The sequence below is a fragment of the Chrysochloris asiatica genome, unplaced genomic scaffold, assembly GCF_000296735.1.
Source record: "Chrysochloris asiatica unplaced genomic scaffold, ChrAsi1.0 scaffold00090, whole genome shotgun sequence".
NCBI classification, from domain to species: domain Eukaryota; kingdom Metazoa; phylum Chordata; class Mammalia; order Afrosoricida; family Chrysochloridae; genus Chrysochloris; species Chrysochloris asiatica.
This window is the reverse complement of record NW_006408608.1, coordinates 3,870,274-3,885,148: the sequence shown is the minus strand read 5'-3', so window position 1 is coordinate 3,885,148 and position 14,875 is coordinate 3,870,274. Positions and strand designations below refer to the sequence as shown.

Below are 14,875 nucleotides of genomic sequence, written 5' to 3'. Positions count from 1 at the left end.
AAATACTGTCTCTGCTCAGGTGTGCAGTTTTATCAGAAAAGACTTAGTGACTACAAAAATTGCACCTTTGCTTCCAAACCAATGAAAGATTAAATAAGTAGTAAATGAAACTATGGGAGTCCTGGTGTGGCACTACAGGTTAATGCTCTGGACTGTAAGGTCGGCGGTTCAAACTCACCAGGTGCTCCTCAGAAACCTTATACAGAGTCGCTATGAGTGGGAACCAACTCGACGGCACTAAACAACTATAAATGAAACCATCAACTGATAAAATATTTGTTTAGTATGAGTGTTAATGTCCTTATTAGATTGAAAGTGACCTATAGTGACAACAGGCTAGCTGATTGGATATGGCAAGTCCCCAGCTACTCCCTGCCTCTTTTCAGGAGCCAAGATTGAAGAACTCATCTTTACAAGCCTTAACCTTATTCATGTCATGGGCGAATGAGGCGGCTTTCTGCTCTCTATACAGGGGGCAGCTACTCTGGGACCCCTAACCACCATGATAAAAAGTGATCTCTCCCAACCGATTAAGAGATTAGAGGCAAAGCCAAAGTTTCCCTGAGTCCATGGGTGGGACCTGCCTGGGACTAACAGGAATCCATTGTTTGAAGGAGGTAAACAGCTGTTTGTAGAACTGGGTGGCAGCTTTTCCCCACTACTTTCCAAGCCCCTGGTATTGACATCTGCCTGTTTTTTTCCCTCCAGCTATTTCTTGAATTTTAGCTTCAATCCTGGAGGGTTGTGTAAGGTGTTGTCTTACTGAGTTAGTCCAGGATCCTGAGGTGTTACACAGGAGGGCAAAGATGGTTCTCTACATTTCTGTTACGTCACTTTGTTCCATTTTACTTTCGTGACGTGGCTCTTATGTGTGAAGGATCTTGTTCATCTTTGTCCTTCAGCACCTTGCCTCTCGTTGCCTGAAACTAGTTCTTGTTGAGTGGTCCCTTCGTTCTCTGTGAATCAGAAACTTTCCTTAGCTGCTATCTCAGTTTGCCAGAAGCCTTCCTACTCTGAGGAATCTTATGTTCTAACCTGAAAAAGCAGCCTCGGGTTATTCTGAAGAGTGGAACTTGGGACCACCTCGCTATGCTTTAGTAGAGGAATGGATAAACATGCTGCAGTGCATCCACCCACACCATATATACAGGATACTTATGCCGTAGTTAATAAAGGCTAAGGAAAATGACGTCTATCAACGTCTGTGTGTTCATGCAGTGAAAACTGTGACAGCTGAACTTGACAGGGCTTCCTTGTTTTTCGAGGGTGCGGTCTGACAACTTTTCTATTGCTTTTTGTTGTTGTCAGGTGTCATCAAGTCGGAACCGACTCATAGTGACCCCATGCACAGCAGAACGAAACAATGTCCGATCTTGGGCCAACCTCACTACCGCTGCCACACTTGACGCCATCAATGATGTCACCTGGCTGATTCATTGTTGCAGACCGTGTAAGACTAGTCAGAGGTTCGAGGCCCTCTAGGGCCGAGTGTAACAAATGAGGCCACTGGCAGTTAATGGCAAACTGCTTTCATATTAATATTCAGGTATATATATTAAATTAATACACTGGAGCCTTTGAAAATCCACAGATAAATGTGATATTTTCCTAAAGCCGAGACTAAAGGTTGCAAGGTTAAACCTTTCTCCAAAGGATTACCTAAAAATATCTTAGCTACTTCTCGGTTCTTTGTTCTATAGACAAAGAACCCATCCTCCCTAATCCCTTTTCCAGGTGCAGCCCATTCACCTGGGCGTCTCCTGCAGAACTCTCAACTTCCCCCAACTGACCTCAGGGGCTATAGATATGTTAATTGGGCCTGAGAATCCAAGTTGCTGGCCTGAGATTCGAACCAGTGAAGTACAATGTAAAGTTACCTGAATGTCTGGAAAATTACTGATGTTAGCTGTATCCTGTGTTAGTCCCTCCCAGCTTGGTGTGAAACTCCTCCCCTAAATAAAACAGAGGCCTGGGCCTCCCCAGGTGTGCATTACTGGTTGGCAGGCATGGAGTAAAGATCAGTGCATTACTGGTTGGAAGGCATGGAGTAAAGATTGCGGTGCATTACGGGTTGGAAGGCATGCATTAAAGATTGCAGGGCAGTGAGTCGCTGCCTGCAGAGGCCATGATGCCTGTAGTCCCAAGCCTGTCCACCAGTGATGTATCCACCCTGGCTTTGGGGTGCCTCATTGTCTCCCTTCTTCTGTTTCTCTGTGTATTCTTTTGCTATCCCTATCGCCGCTGGATCTCCCCTCCTCGTGAACCAAAAACTCGTGACAACTATGTCGGGGTCAGACCCCGACAATTCATCTCGTTGGGGGTCTTCCTCTTTTTCTCTGACCCTCCATCTTACCCAGCATGACATCCTTCTCCAGCGACTGCTCTCCGGACAATGTGTCCAAAGCATGAGAGATGAAGCCTAGCCATCTTGGCCTCCAAGGAGCACTCTGGCTGCACATCTTCCCAAACAGATCTATTGGTTCTTTTGGCAGTCCATGGCACTTTCAGTATTCTCCTCCAACACCACAACTCAAAGGCATCAATTCTTCTACAGTCTTCCTTATTCACTGCCCAGCTTTCACATCCATATTGCTTTTTAGTAGTTGAAAATCCTTGCATTTTCCTTCTCTGACAGGTTTCTGCCTTACACAGGCTCCAGCTTTACCAGGTTTTATTGTTTATATACTGCAAAAATGGTATGGCAGAGGCATGTGGTCTCTAACTTCCTAAGGGGTGGAAAGAATCAAGATCAAAAGCTCAAGGTTGATTCCTAGGAGGCAAAGGGTCAGCTATGCCTCCACCTTCTAACCTTTTTATCAATTTTGACATCAACTGTCCTTCCCATGTTGTTGTTGTTGTTAGGTGCCATCGAGTCAGTACCGACCCATAGCGACCTTATGCACAGCAGAACGAAATACTGCCCGATCCTGGGCCAACCTCACTACTGTTGCCACGCTTGAGTCCATCGATTCTGCCACTTGGCCATGGCACTCTAATTCTCTGCTGTGTTTGATAATTTGTTTCAGACACCATAGTCAGAGCGATAGTGTTTATTAGGGAAGTGACAGGTGACAATTCAAGATCAGGAGCGCTCAGGCTACAGTTCCCTCAGAACAGCATCTTTTCCACTGTGCCCACAGGCAGACCTATCTGTGGCTCTCCGGCCTCTGCCCTGCTTCAGCTAGTTGTTACAAAGCCCTTCTAACTCTGCCAATGAAGTGCCCAGAGGCAGCACCCCACTCAACCAGTAAGCCTCAGATCAAAGGCATTCAGCTTTAGTTCCACTAGCCTGCAAACCTAGCTTCATCTTTCTTCCATGGAACAGTTGGTAAATTTGAACTAGTGACCTTTGAAGTTAGCAGCCCAACTTAAACCCCACTATGCTACCAATGGAGTTCTAGTGATGCGCTGGACTGCAAAGTTGTTTGAACTGCAAAGTCAGCAGTTCAAGCTCACCAGCCACTCCTCGGAAACCCTGTAAGGGTCGCTATGGGTCAGAACCGACTCAACGGCACTCAACACCAACATGCTACCAATGCTCCTTGTTGCTGTTAAGTGCCGTCGAATCGGTTCCAACTCATAGTGACCCTGTTTAGGGTTTCTGAGGTGTGGCTGGTGGGTTTGAACCGCCGACTTTGTGGTTAGCAGTTGTATATATGTGTATGCACACACACAGTCTAAGGTAGGGATTTATTAGCACCTAAGAGTCCTTTTGATACTCTGGGATAAAAATAGAAAGCTACCTAACAGATTGTTGGACAGTCCTTTCATTCTATTTTGAAGTGAATAGGTTTTATATGTGGCACACATTTGTAGTGACATAAAGGCCAGGGAAGATGGACATATAAACTGTTCAGGGGATGTGGGGCTTTCGGTAGCCTGGAGGAGCTTCCACTTTTACCTTATATACCCAAACAAAGCCCACTGCCAGCACTCACTGTAAATCTTTACAAACAGCCTCACAGGGCTGGTGGGTTTGGACTGCCGACACTGTGGTTAGCAGCCCAACACCTAATCCACAGTACCACCAGGGCTCCTTTACTTTATATATTACCCTTGGTTCCTCCAAAGAGTAATACTACTTTTGTAATAAAACCAGAAAGCCCCAGCATCAGTAATGGAAGCCATTGGGGAATGAGTGTTTCCAGTGAGATCCCTCAGGTCATCTGTGCAGCTAATTCGAGTTCACAGCCAATCTGGGTTATTGTTCTGAGCAAGAAGAATCTAGAACTTTGCCTCAAAGACATATGAAATGAGTCATCAAGACTTGGTTTTAAATACAAGCAGTCCCTGGGTTATGAACGTTCGATGTATAGACTTACAACCTTAGTTACACTTCAACCCCAGTGATGCCTCATATATTAAAAACTACAAGTACATACAATTGTTCATAATACCAAGCAGGTACTACTCTGAGGTATGCATCAAAACATGACACTTAGTCCTCATGATTGGCTAGCTCCTTATTTGACATGTTACCTTTAAGACAATTTTGCACATTAACAACATGCCTCTGGCTGTAACCAGCACTGAGATGTGAGGCCAAACCGATTTGCCGTGATGGTTAGTTATGTGTCCACTTGGCTGGGGGATGATTCTTGGTGGTTTGGCAGTTATGTAATGATATAATTTGACAATGATGTGACTGTTGTTGTTAGTGCCATGGAGTCGGTTCTGAACCATGGCAATTCTTATAGGGCCTCTGAGGACCAGCTGGAGAGCTTGAACCACCCACAGTGCCCACCAGGACTCCATAGTGACCCCCGCATAGGTTTCCGAAGCTATAAATCTTTACGGGAGCAGAAAGCTTCTTCTTTCTCCTGTGGAACAGCTGGTAGTTTCGAAATGTTGAACTTAAGTTTAGCAGCCCGACTTGTAACCACTTTGCTACCAGAGCTCCTGAGGGTTCCAGCAGTCATCCTCTCTTTTGTGATCTGATGTGATTACCCTCCATTAACTGATTTTTGCATAAAGACCTGGTCTTTGAAAACTAACCATGTGGATAAGGAGTGGTGTATTGTGTTAAAAATGTTTTAGTGCATCTGGAAGTGTTTTTGCAATGTACAGAGAGGTACACTAGATACTATATACTGAGTTAAACAGTGACTAATGATGTTAGATACAAACTGTACCTACCTGTTCCGATTTATGTACAAATCTGACATAAAGACAGAAAGAAACGTAACTCATTAGGAATCTGCAATTCTAATATTGAAAAGTGTACAAAATACTGCATTGTAACAATGGGAGTGCAGTGGCTCCATAGGATAAGCACTGGACTGCAAACTACAAGGTCCAAGGTTTGAGCCCGCCAGCCGCTCCAAGGGAGAAAGATGAGGCGTTTTGCTCCTATAAAGATTTAAAGCCTCGGAAACCCTATACAGGATCTCTATGAATCTGAACCAATTCGATGGCACTCAACAACAACAGATGATAATAATAGCTAACAATTACTAAGCACTTAGAATAAGTTAAAGTATTCTCACACACTTGTCATAAGGACAATTATGACTCCTATTTTACAGATGGGCTAACAGAGAATAAAGAAGCAAAGACATTTGTCTAACGTCAGCCAGCTGGTGAGTGGCAGAGCTGGGCACAAGCGCCAGGTCCTATCTGTAGATCCCCCACGACACCCCACCCCAGGTGGCTCCGTTCCGGAGTCCTGTTTACCTCTCCTGGCGCCTTCACTGCTCTGCAGCAAGTCAAAGGAAGAGGCTTGCTTTTCTGTTAGTAAAGTAGAATTACATTGATTTATTTCTTAAAATGTTTGATTATACATGCTGTATTCATGGAAAATCAAGACCCTGAAGGAGGTCAAATGAGATATAAATTATATTCAGCTGTGAGTTGGTTACAAGTTATAGAGGGAAAAGAAAAGTATGAAAACAGCTAAGCTGAAGCTTTCTTCTCCGTGTAGGTTGCCATCATTTTCTTGATTTCAGCAATAGCTTTCCCTGGATTCAGACCCTTGACAAAAGAGAGGTGAATCAGTACCACATGATAACGGAAATGGAGCAGAAGAACTCTGGCCTTAGGTGAAAACACTCCACCAGCTGGTACAATGGCAAAGCAATGTCAATGCACACCAAGTCTCTAAAAACCAAGGGAAGGGACTTGGGCTAAGAGCTCTTCTGTCCCTACTCTTAGACATTTAAGCATGCTCAGCTATCTCTGCCAAGAGCCCTGACACGCTGACATCCTTCTGGCATGACTTACTCTAGTAGGTCAAAGTTCAAGGCAGAGGCACTTTTCTGACTGCCCTAAGATGTCTGAGTACAGCATTCCTTCTATGTCTACAGGCCAAAGCTGAAATGATACAGACAGCTGGAAATGTTGAACAAACCAGAAATTCACATTGGTACCATCATTCTTAAATCAGTACCAGCAGAAATCAGCTCTCATAGGAAAGTGGAAGACACTGTCTTGTCAACCCTTCTGATAGTAGCACTGGCACCTGCAGCTGTAACATCTGTTCTATAGGAGGCATGATAAGCAAACCTAGCGAATGCCAGACTCACTGTTTGTATTGAACCATGGAACTAAAACAAGTTCATTAAAAGGGATTTGGTCTTAGATGCGAGAATGGCTAGCTCAGGGCCTGGCATATAGGAGGAGGAAGGGAGCAAGCAAGCATTTGGCAAAATTAAGCAAAGACTCACTTGAAATTAGAGAACTGTCTCCTCATTTGAGAAGAATGACTTTAGCAAAAATTAAAATGTTATAAAAAAGGAAAACAAGGCATGGGGAGCATGGCAGGGAGAGGCAGACTGACAAGACATTTCATACATGGTTTTTAGAAAGTTCCCTTTTTGCCACTTTGCTTGGATGAAGACCTACATTAGTAACTGTTTTTGCTAGTTAACAGAAATCTAGAGTTTTTGCTTCTATAACAAAAAAGGTAAAGGGAAGCTAGCCCCCAGCAGCTGCTCTGCATTAAGACATGGAGAGGCAGTGTGTACTCGGAGCTGCGAGACTAGAGTCACCCAGCTCCTCCCTAGGAACGTCACTGTGCAGACATTATTTCTACTTTATAATTTATCCATCAGTCTCGCTTTTACTTTACAATATGGTTGTTGTGAAGTGCCACTGACTCACAGCGACTCTATAGGGTTTCTGTGGAGCAGCTGGTGGGTTTGAACCACTGACCTTGTAGTTAACAGTCCAGTGCTTATCCTACAGTGCCATACCAAGACTTCTACTATATGCTAGTATTATTTTAAGTTTTCTGTGTTATTTGGTAGGCTGTATTTTGGGTCTGGGAATGCTCAATAATGTTTCCCATATAAATGAATGGTAACTGTGTCTTCACTTTGTGCCATTTGGTTTATAAAAGGTTTCACAGGCATGCTTTACTTTTGGATAGTGGGAGAAAACTGGTATTGATAGGGAATGAGCTCCAAAAAATATGTTAAATGAAAAAAAAGAAACAAACACAAAGATATACATGTCTAGAGTGGGCAATCATTTACATAAAAACCAAAGCTGTGCATGCATAGAAGGAATCTGGAAGGACACCCAGGAAGGTGAGAGCACCAGCCGCTTCAGGAATGGTCTAGGATGGAGATGTTCTCAGTATATCCGACTGATATTGAACCATGTCACTAAAACAAGTTCATTAAAAGGGTTTTGGTCTTAGACACGAGAATGGCTAGCTCAGGGCCTGGAGGAAAGCACTCTGGGGCAGGGGGCGGGCAGGCAGCTCTGCCCCTAGCCTGAGGGTAACCCCACTTGGGTCTTAGTTCCGCTCCCTGGAAAACAATGGTCTCTTCACCTTTAGTGATGTGAACCTATGTCTCACTGCCCACCTTCATCCCTGTTTCGTGGGAAGGTAGGGGGAGGTCCAGAAAACCTGTGTAGTCTTTACTGCCTCTGCCGCCCTCCTCCATACAAAGGTTTCTGACCAGGAATGTACCTCCAAACCGCTTGTGGAGCTTTTAAAGAAACACATAAGCCAGGCCCCAGCCTTAGAGATACTGTCTCCAGCTGGGCTAAACAGGCCCAGCACCTGTGTTTAAAAAGGTAACGGGTGGTTATGTGTCCTGCATGGTCCTAAATGTGTTAGTGGAGAAACCTGTCTCAGCAGTCACCGAATTTATTAGGGGAAGAGCCTGGATGGAAACCCAGGCACAAAGACACCGGAGTCCGTGTTCTCGCCCACTAGGCCCAGAGCTGATCCTGACGTTCTAACAGATGTGGTGCTCCATGTCACAGGGTGGGGGTAAAGGACACACCACTGGTTTCCAGGCAAGAAACAGACTGTCACCCAGCTTGGATTTCCTGTCTTTAAAGCTGTGCTGCCATTCTTCTTCACACTATGAACTGGTTATTCTAGAGGTTTCCATCTTACCGTCTGCTTACTGTGCCTTCTGAGTGAAACTGCTCTGCCCATAGTTTCTGTTCAAAGGGCGGCCCACAGGCAGTCATGTGGTGAGCCACGTGACTCTGGCTCCTTCCTGCACTGGCCAAGGCTGGCTGGACCAGGCTTGGTACCTGATCCAACAGCCACCAGTCCATAAGCTGGCCACCAACCTCTGATGTAGGCTGGTAAGAAAAGCTGAGCTGGGCCAATTACGTTCCCTTTCAGGAATCCGAGCTAAGAAATGAGGGCAGGCAGGAGGATGAAGCTGAAGGGTCCAGGCCAGGGTGAGCCAAAGCAAGCATGAGTAGGACGAAGGGATGAAAGCCAGGTAAGCAGGTGCTGAGACAAGGAAGAGATACAGAGTAGAAGGAAAGAACAAGCTGGCTGCTCAAGAGAACGGACACTGTGGCAGAGACAGAGAATCCAGTCACCACAGCTGTCTGTGTTCTGAAGCCTTCTGCCTTCTGGTTCCACTGAAGTCAGGCTGAACTCAGGTTCCTGTGCATGGAATCCTTGGCATCTTTGCCTCTCTCAATGCCAAGTGTACCCTACAAGTAAACCCTCCTCCTGAGGTGGTCTGTGTGAGTGAATCTGTTCCCTGCAACTAGAAAACAAGCTCGGCCTGAGGCTCACACTGGCTCCTCCCACTCAAATGACCAGGCCTGCTGCCAACACCTCTTGGTGACATGGCAGTTCTGAGGTACCTTGGGACAGGTCCTGGTGCAGTTCATGATGGTGTGGCAGCGGTACAGAGAGAAGGGGTCCTGCAGTTTGGCTAGGCGCTCCTCGGTGAAGTCATCTCTCGAGTCAATCATCCAGCGATAGGCCTGGGAAACCAGGAACTGATTAGCAGAGCTGTCACTTAACATGATCCTGAGCTTAACTGCACAAAGGTGCACTGTAGATACGGTCCTCACTTTACCAAGTGAAGAAAATGTACCCGACTGCCTTGCTTGCACTAGACGCGGCTGAAGGCAAGCTTGCCCTTAGAACGGCTGGTCTGCAACAACACATGGCCCTCTTGAGTCTCTCTGATGGCTGCAGTTTTTCTTAGAGCAATGAAGGAGCACTTTACCTGCATAAGGACCGCAGGTCCCAGGTACTTGTCCCCATTCCACCAGTAGCTTGGGCAGCTGGTGCTACAGCAGGCGCAGAGAATGCACTCGTAGAGCCCGTCCTGTGTGGAGAGGGAGGGTCAGGAGCATGCCAGGGACGGCTGTGGCACGTTCGCAGTTAATGTGATATGAGGGTTGGAGCACAGACAGCGCGAGCACTCTAGCTGAGCTTCTTGGCAAGTTCAACAAACACACAGATTTATCAGATTCATAAAAAGATCTTGGGATTGAAATGTAAACATCTGCTGGATTGGAGCCCAGGATTCTGAAGCGCAAGTCCAATGTACCCACCCTTTCATAAACAATAACCCCTCACTTATCTTAAAAGAGAACCATGAACAGAAACAGTAAGAGAAACTACCCCAGCTCAGTCATGAGAGGAAAAAGTGAGGAGCCCTGGGAACTGAAGCATCATGCTTGGCTCAGCAGAGGACACGAACAAGTCCTCAGAGACAGCTGGGCCCAGCCGGGCACCGTGTGCTGTACATACGTATCTCCTATGGGCATCGCCATAACCTATCAGGAGAGTTACTGCTGACTCCCATTTTAGGGATTAGGGCCCAGCGAGGCTCCTCAGGTTATTTGCCCAGGGTCACACCATGGCAGAGCTGGGATGGCACCCAGGTGTTTTGACTCTGGAACCCCTGTTCTTTAATGATGGCCACGCTGACTCCCGACTTTGGGAACAGTAGAAACTGAAGAAAAGCAGGACGGCAGAAGTGCCCACTGACACGAGAGGTGAAAGGCAGTAGTGCAGGAGCAGACCGAGCTGGTGGCCATGACTGAACCTGGACTCTTCAAGGAACTCCTCCGTCAGTTACAGGGGAGGGGAGTCTGGCTCCACTGACTAGAACCTGAAATCACCGTCAGAGTCTTTAACCCACTTCTAGAAAAATCTTAACAAGAGATTCAATATTTTTGGCAGGACTTGAAGAACACGTTAAAGACCGGGAAACCACCTCACTGTCCACCAGTAGTGGACTGGCTATCCCATGGCTGGTGCCCACATCTGAAGTACTATCAGTCAAGTTTCATGAAAGCTTATGAAGAAAATGTTCACAATAACATGAAGGAAAAAGGCAGGATATAAAAAGTACATTTACGTTTTAATCCGAGCTCTGTAAAAATATAATGAAATATATATGACATCCACAACATATAGAAAAACGGAAATTAGAAATGTTAATTGAGGCCATCTATGAGTTGTAGAATTATAGATTACTTTAAACAGTTTTCTGTTTTTCAATTTTCTACAATGAGCACCATGGCCTTTATAATCATGGAAAACAGCTCTGTTTAGCATATTAATGTAAGGAAGTCACCAATGCTAAAAAGAGGTTTGGTATATAAGTGAGCACGTTTTGATGACTAGAAAGCACACTTGGGGACTCCACATTTCCTAGTAATAGCATACTAGTTCAGTCTTAGCCTGACTTAGAATGTGAGATGACTAGAGGGCTCGGTGGTCAGCTCACCCTGGGCTCCATGAATGCATACGACACTCTGGAAGTTAGACCTGCTGGGGCGGAGCTATGTTCTGGAAACCAGAAACTCCTGAAAGAGGAGTCAGAAGTGAGGTTGGAACATCACTGTACTGACTCTCCACTGACAGGATGACAGAGCTGGGCAACTTTTACGGGGTAGAGGAGAGGATGCTAACAGTTCCCAAGACATAAAAGATAGACTTCATCAATTCATTCACACAACCAATACTTCTGGGTACAGTAACATGTCCCAGGGACTAGGGATCCAGAGAGGAGGAAGACAGCCCTGTCCCTGCACCTGCCCTTGGTCTGCCAAACAGACAGCCAGGGAAAGGGCAATCTGAGGACACGTGCTATTTCAGAAGCACACACAGAGTGGTACCTGTGAGGAGGTCTGCGAGGCTGACGCTGGCCCTGTGCCAGGCACATAGTCGGGGCTCCAGTCCCACATCCCCCCTCTTCCTTTCTACCAGCCTGCTGAGTGTGCAGGGAGTGACAATGGGAACGGAGGTGAACGGAGTGGAGAAGGGGACTAAAGCTTGTCAATGACTGTCCCTGAAATGCCTTTACAGCCTGTACACACAGGAGCAGCAGTCCTGAGAGTGGGCAGGCCCCAGGACAATCCTACATACCACCTACCAGGAGTGTGGTATTAGCAAAGAACATCAAGGTTGGCCATTCCCTATTTCCCTTCTGTTTGTAAAAGAGGGTGGTGGTAGACACTGCAGATGTATTTTCTTTTGTCCACCCCACAGTGTGTAAAAGAATGATTGACTTAGCCACCCTCTCTTGAAAGAGATGAATTATCTGGCAATACAGCGACGATCTGCCCTTCTAGGCAAGGCATGGAGGCATCAGTGACTTGGTCCACTCTGGGCCCTTCATGAGCTCACACTTCCGCCTATGGATGTCAGGATGGCTGTTGATACCCTTGGGCTAGATGCTCTTGAAGTTCCTGCCCAGTTCTAACAAGCCAGAAAACATACAAAAATGGTCTGCATCACCTCATGCAGGTACCCCAAACCACACTCCAGGCAAGCATCAGTATAATGAAACAACTCAGGTCAGTATGAGTCTAAGAGAACATCGAGATAACAAATGGGGACTAATGACCAGTTTCTCACGATCTTCTATGGACTGCAGATACTGTTGCTTGCCTTCCTGGGATTCATCTTTCTTCTTCAAATAAGGCTCGATGGATTTGTACTGAGCATAGAAGTTGTTCAAATCCTGGAATTAATTGGAGGAGGAAGAAATAAAGGTCAGATTCCACAATCAACTCTAAGCTTTCTTATGTGCCCTGTGTTTTGGACCCTGCCTACTGTCCTGCTCTAAGACAGACAGAAGTCAGTCTTGCTTACTCTGGTATAATACATGCAAAGATACAAAAGGAGAAATGGTCACAATGTTACACAAGGTCGGGAACATGTTACAATCCCAGTCTTTTCTGGATTGCACACCCACTCTTGGAAGCCCCAAGTCAGTGAGGAGGGTCAAACACCGGGAGGCAGAAATGGAAGTAAAACTCATAAATAACAACTGCTTTCCTAATTGCTATTTTTCACATGAGTTCTTTGTAGCGATGGCCAAATTAATTTTGGGGACTGTTCCAACTCTAAAACTTTGTGACCTGTTATTCCCAAACAAACCTCACCAAATGAGCTGTTGGAGGATCTTCTAAGTGTGTTTATCTTCCACCATTCAACAGCTTTAATTAAGCTCTGGCCACGCTGCCTCAGCTCTAGGGGTTTTTATAACCCTCAGAATGACACTGTGGGTTTCTTCATGCCAGGGAGAGAGGCCCATTAAATTGCTCTAACCTTCTGACTAAAAGAGTAGCTTTAAATAAACAAAAAAGCCTGCTCTAAAGAACTGACAGTATAACACACACACACGTGAGTGTGAAATTAAAAAAAAAAGAGAGCGCTGCAGAAACTCACAGGAATGAGATCCTTGATCACGTACATATGCGGAAGAGGGTAGATTTTTGAGACTTTATTGAGGTTGGTGTCAATCCTGCGAGTGCAAGCTAGGGTGTTGCCTCCATTGATGTTCATTGCACAAGAGCCACAGATGCCTGAAACAGAGAAAGCATGTCCAACTCCTCACTCCCACGGACACAGTCCAGTTGCCAGGGCTTCCTTGTGTACCGTCGGTACTGCCCAGGAAGAGCAGCGCTGACATGGAATACACTGTTGGCCTAAGTGCCTGCTTGCCTCTCCTCCTCCTTCCTGCCTGGAATGTGGCTAGGATGGCAGACGCTCCAGACACTAGTGTGTGGTCAGGAGGCAGTCTTGAGGTTAGAGGCTACAAGTTCAGGGGCTTGTGGTGCTGCTGACGTCATCAACTTCCCACAGCAGTTCCGCTTTCACCCTTTGAGGTATTTACAAAGAAAAAGAAATCTCCATTGCTTGAAAGTCACTGTTATTTGGACCTAGACCATAAAATATACAATACTCAAAAGCAAATCAACATTATTTTGGGTCATCTAAGGATGAGGCCTGGCTGTAGATGATCAAGAGAAAGCTCTTTTTCTCTCTCTGAAACTAAGCAGGGGAGTGGTGAGCTAGCAGTCTGGGGATATGGATCTACATTCAGTTGACTGAGAATGACTTCCCAAGAAGAAGAATGAATTCAAGGCATTAAAATCCAAACAAAACAAAACTATGGTGCTTACCAAGGGCCCTGAAATGCCAATTTTCTTAGCATGGACTTATTTACTAGTTGTTTCAGAGTTTAAAAATGACAATGCAAATCTAAATCCTATGGGACCACATTTTTGAAGCTGTTTTTTGAAAACGATCAGGCCAGAGAAATCTGATCACTTGTGAAACCTGCACTGGGTGTTTTCAATTTTTTAAACCATATTCTCTCCTGCTTCTTCTAACCATCTTAATAAGAATGTGAGACAACATGGAAGTCTGTCTCAAGCAAATATTCCTCCTAATGTTCCCCAAGTGACAGAATATCATCAATAAATCTATGTACTCCTAGTATCCAACCAAAGCAGCATGTGCTTTTTTAAGAAATGACATATAATTTAAACAATAAATCTAATGATCTTTCTCTTAAAACGGCTTCCCTGAAAAACAAATCATAAGGGGACAAAGAAGAGTGGTGATTAATATAATTCTGCCTCCTATTTCTTAATCCAGATGGACCACATCTTATGCTCTTGGTTCTGAGAGGATCCTGCAGGAGAAGGTCTCTATTTCCTGAGGTGCCAGGACTTGCACGGGGAAGGCAGGTGGTGAATTAGAGCAGAATGTTCCCTAAACAGCAAGACTCAGAGGAACCACCATGGTATCCGGCAGCATTTACCACACTCTCCCATTCCTGTAAGGTCAGCCAAATGTCTTACAAGTAGGACTTAAAAAGCTTTAGTATGCAGCAGGACCAATTAAAAAAGTGATAGGCCAACATGTATAGTGACCTTCCTTTTACTGGAAGGTTATTTTAAGATGAAAAATTTCCCATGGTTCTTGGGGCGCCCAAGTTATCCTCAGTTCCTGATTTTCAAGTCTGGGTGAGAGTGTTTTACCCAAGTACCAGTCTGGAGTTTGAATGCTTTGATTTGACCCCTGGTTCCCAAACTCAGAATTTCTGTGTCCTAGTGTAAGACCCGTACCCTCCCTGGGCCTAGGTTTCCTCATCTGTACATTTTTGTTGTTGTTAAGTGTTGCTGAGTCAGTTCTGACTCACAGTGATCCTGTAATAGGGTTTCTGAGGAGTAGCTGGTAGGTCTGAACTGCTGACCCTGTGGTTCACAGTCAAGTGCTGATCCTACAGCACCATACCAGATGTCCTGTACAAGGGGGATAGACAATACCAGCATCTATTGAGCTTCTGTAAAGCGTTGAGAACAGGGCTCCCAATGGTCTGCTCCAGGGCCACCACTGTCCCTGTCTTCATGG

General features: G+C 45.5%; 1 protein-coding gene across 1 annotated transcript in view; it reads right to left on the bottom strand.

Moving 5' to 3' along the window:
• Positions 1-5,728: 5,728 nt before the first annotated feature.
• SDHB (succinate dehydrogenase complex, subunit B, iron sulfur (Ip)) overlaps positions 5,729-14,875 on the bottom strand; it is a 35,796-nt gene continuing 26,649 nt past the window's right edge. The window contains exons 4-8 of the mRNA XM_006866342.1: positions 12,902-13,038; positions 12,075-12,191; positions 9,438-9,539; positions 9,067-9,189; positions 5,729-5,970 (exon numbers count right to left, since the gene is read on the bottom strand). Of these exons, the coding sequence (XP_006866404.1) occupies positions 5,893-5,970; positions 9,067-9,189; positions 9,438-9,539; positions 12,075-12,191; positions 12,902-13,038 (557 nt within the window). The 3' untranslated portion in view covers positions 5,729-5,892. The remainder of the gene's footprint in view (positions 5,971-9,066; positions 9,190-9,437; positions 9,540-12,074; positions 12,192-12,901; positions 13,039-14,875) is intronic.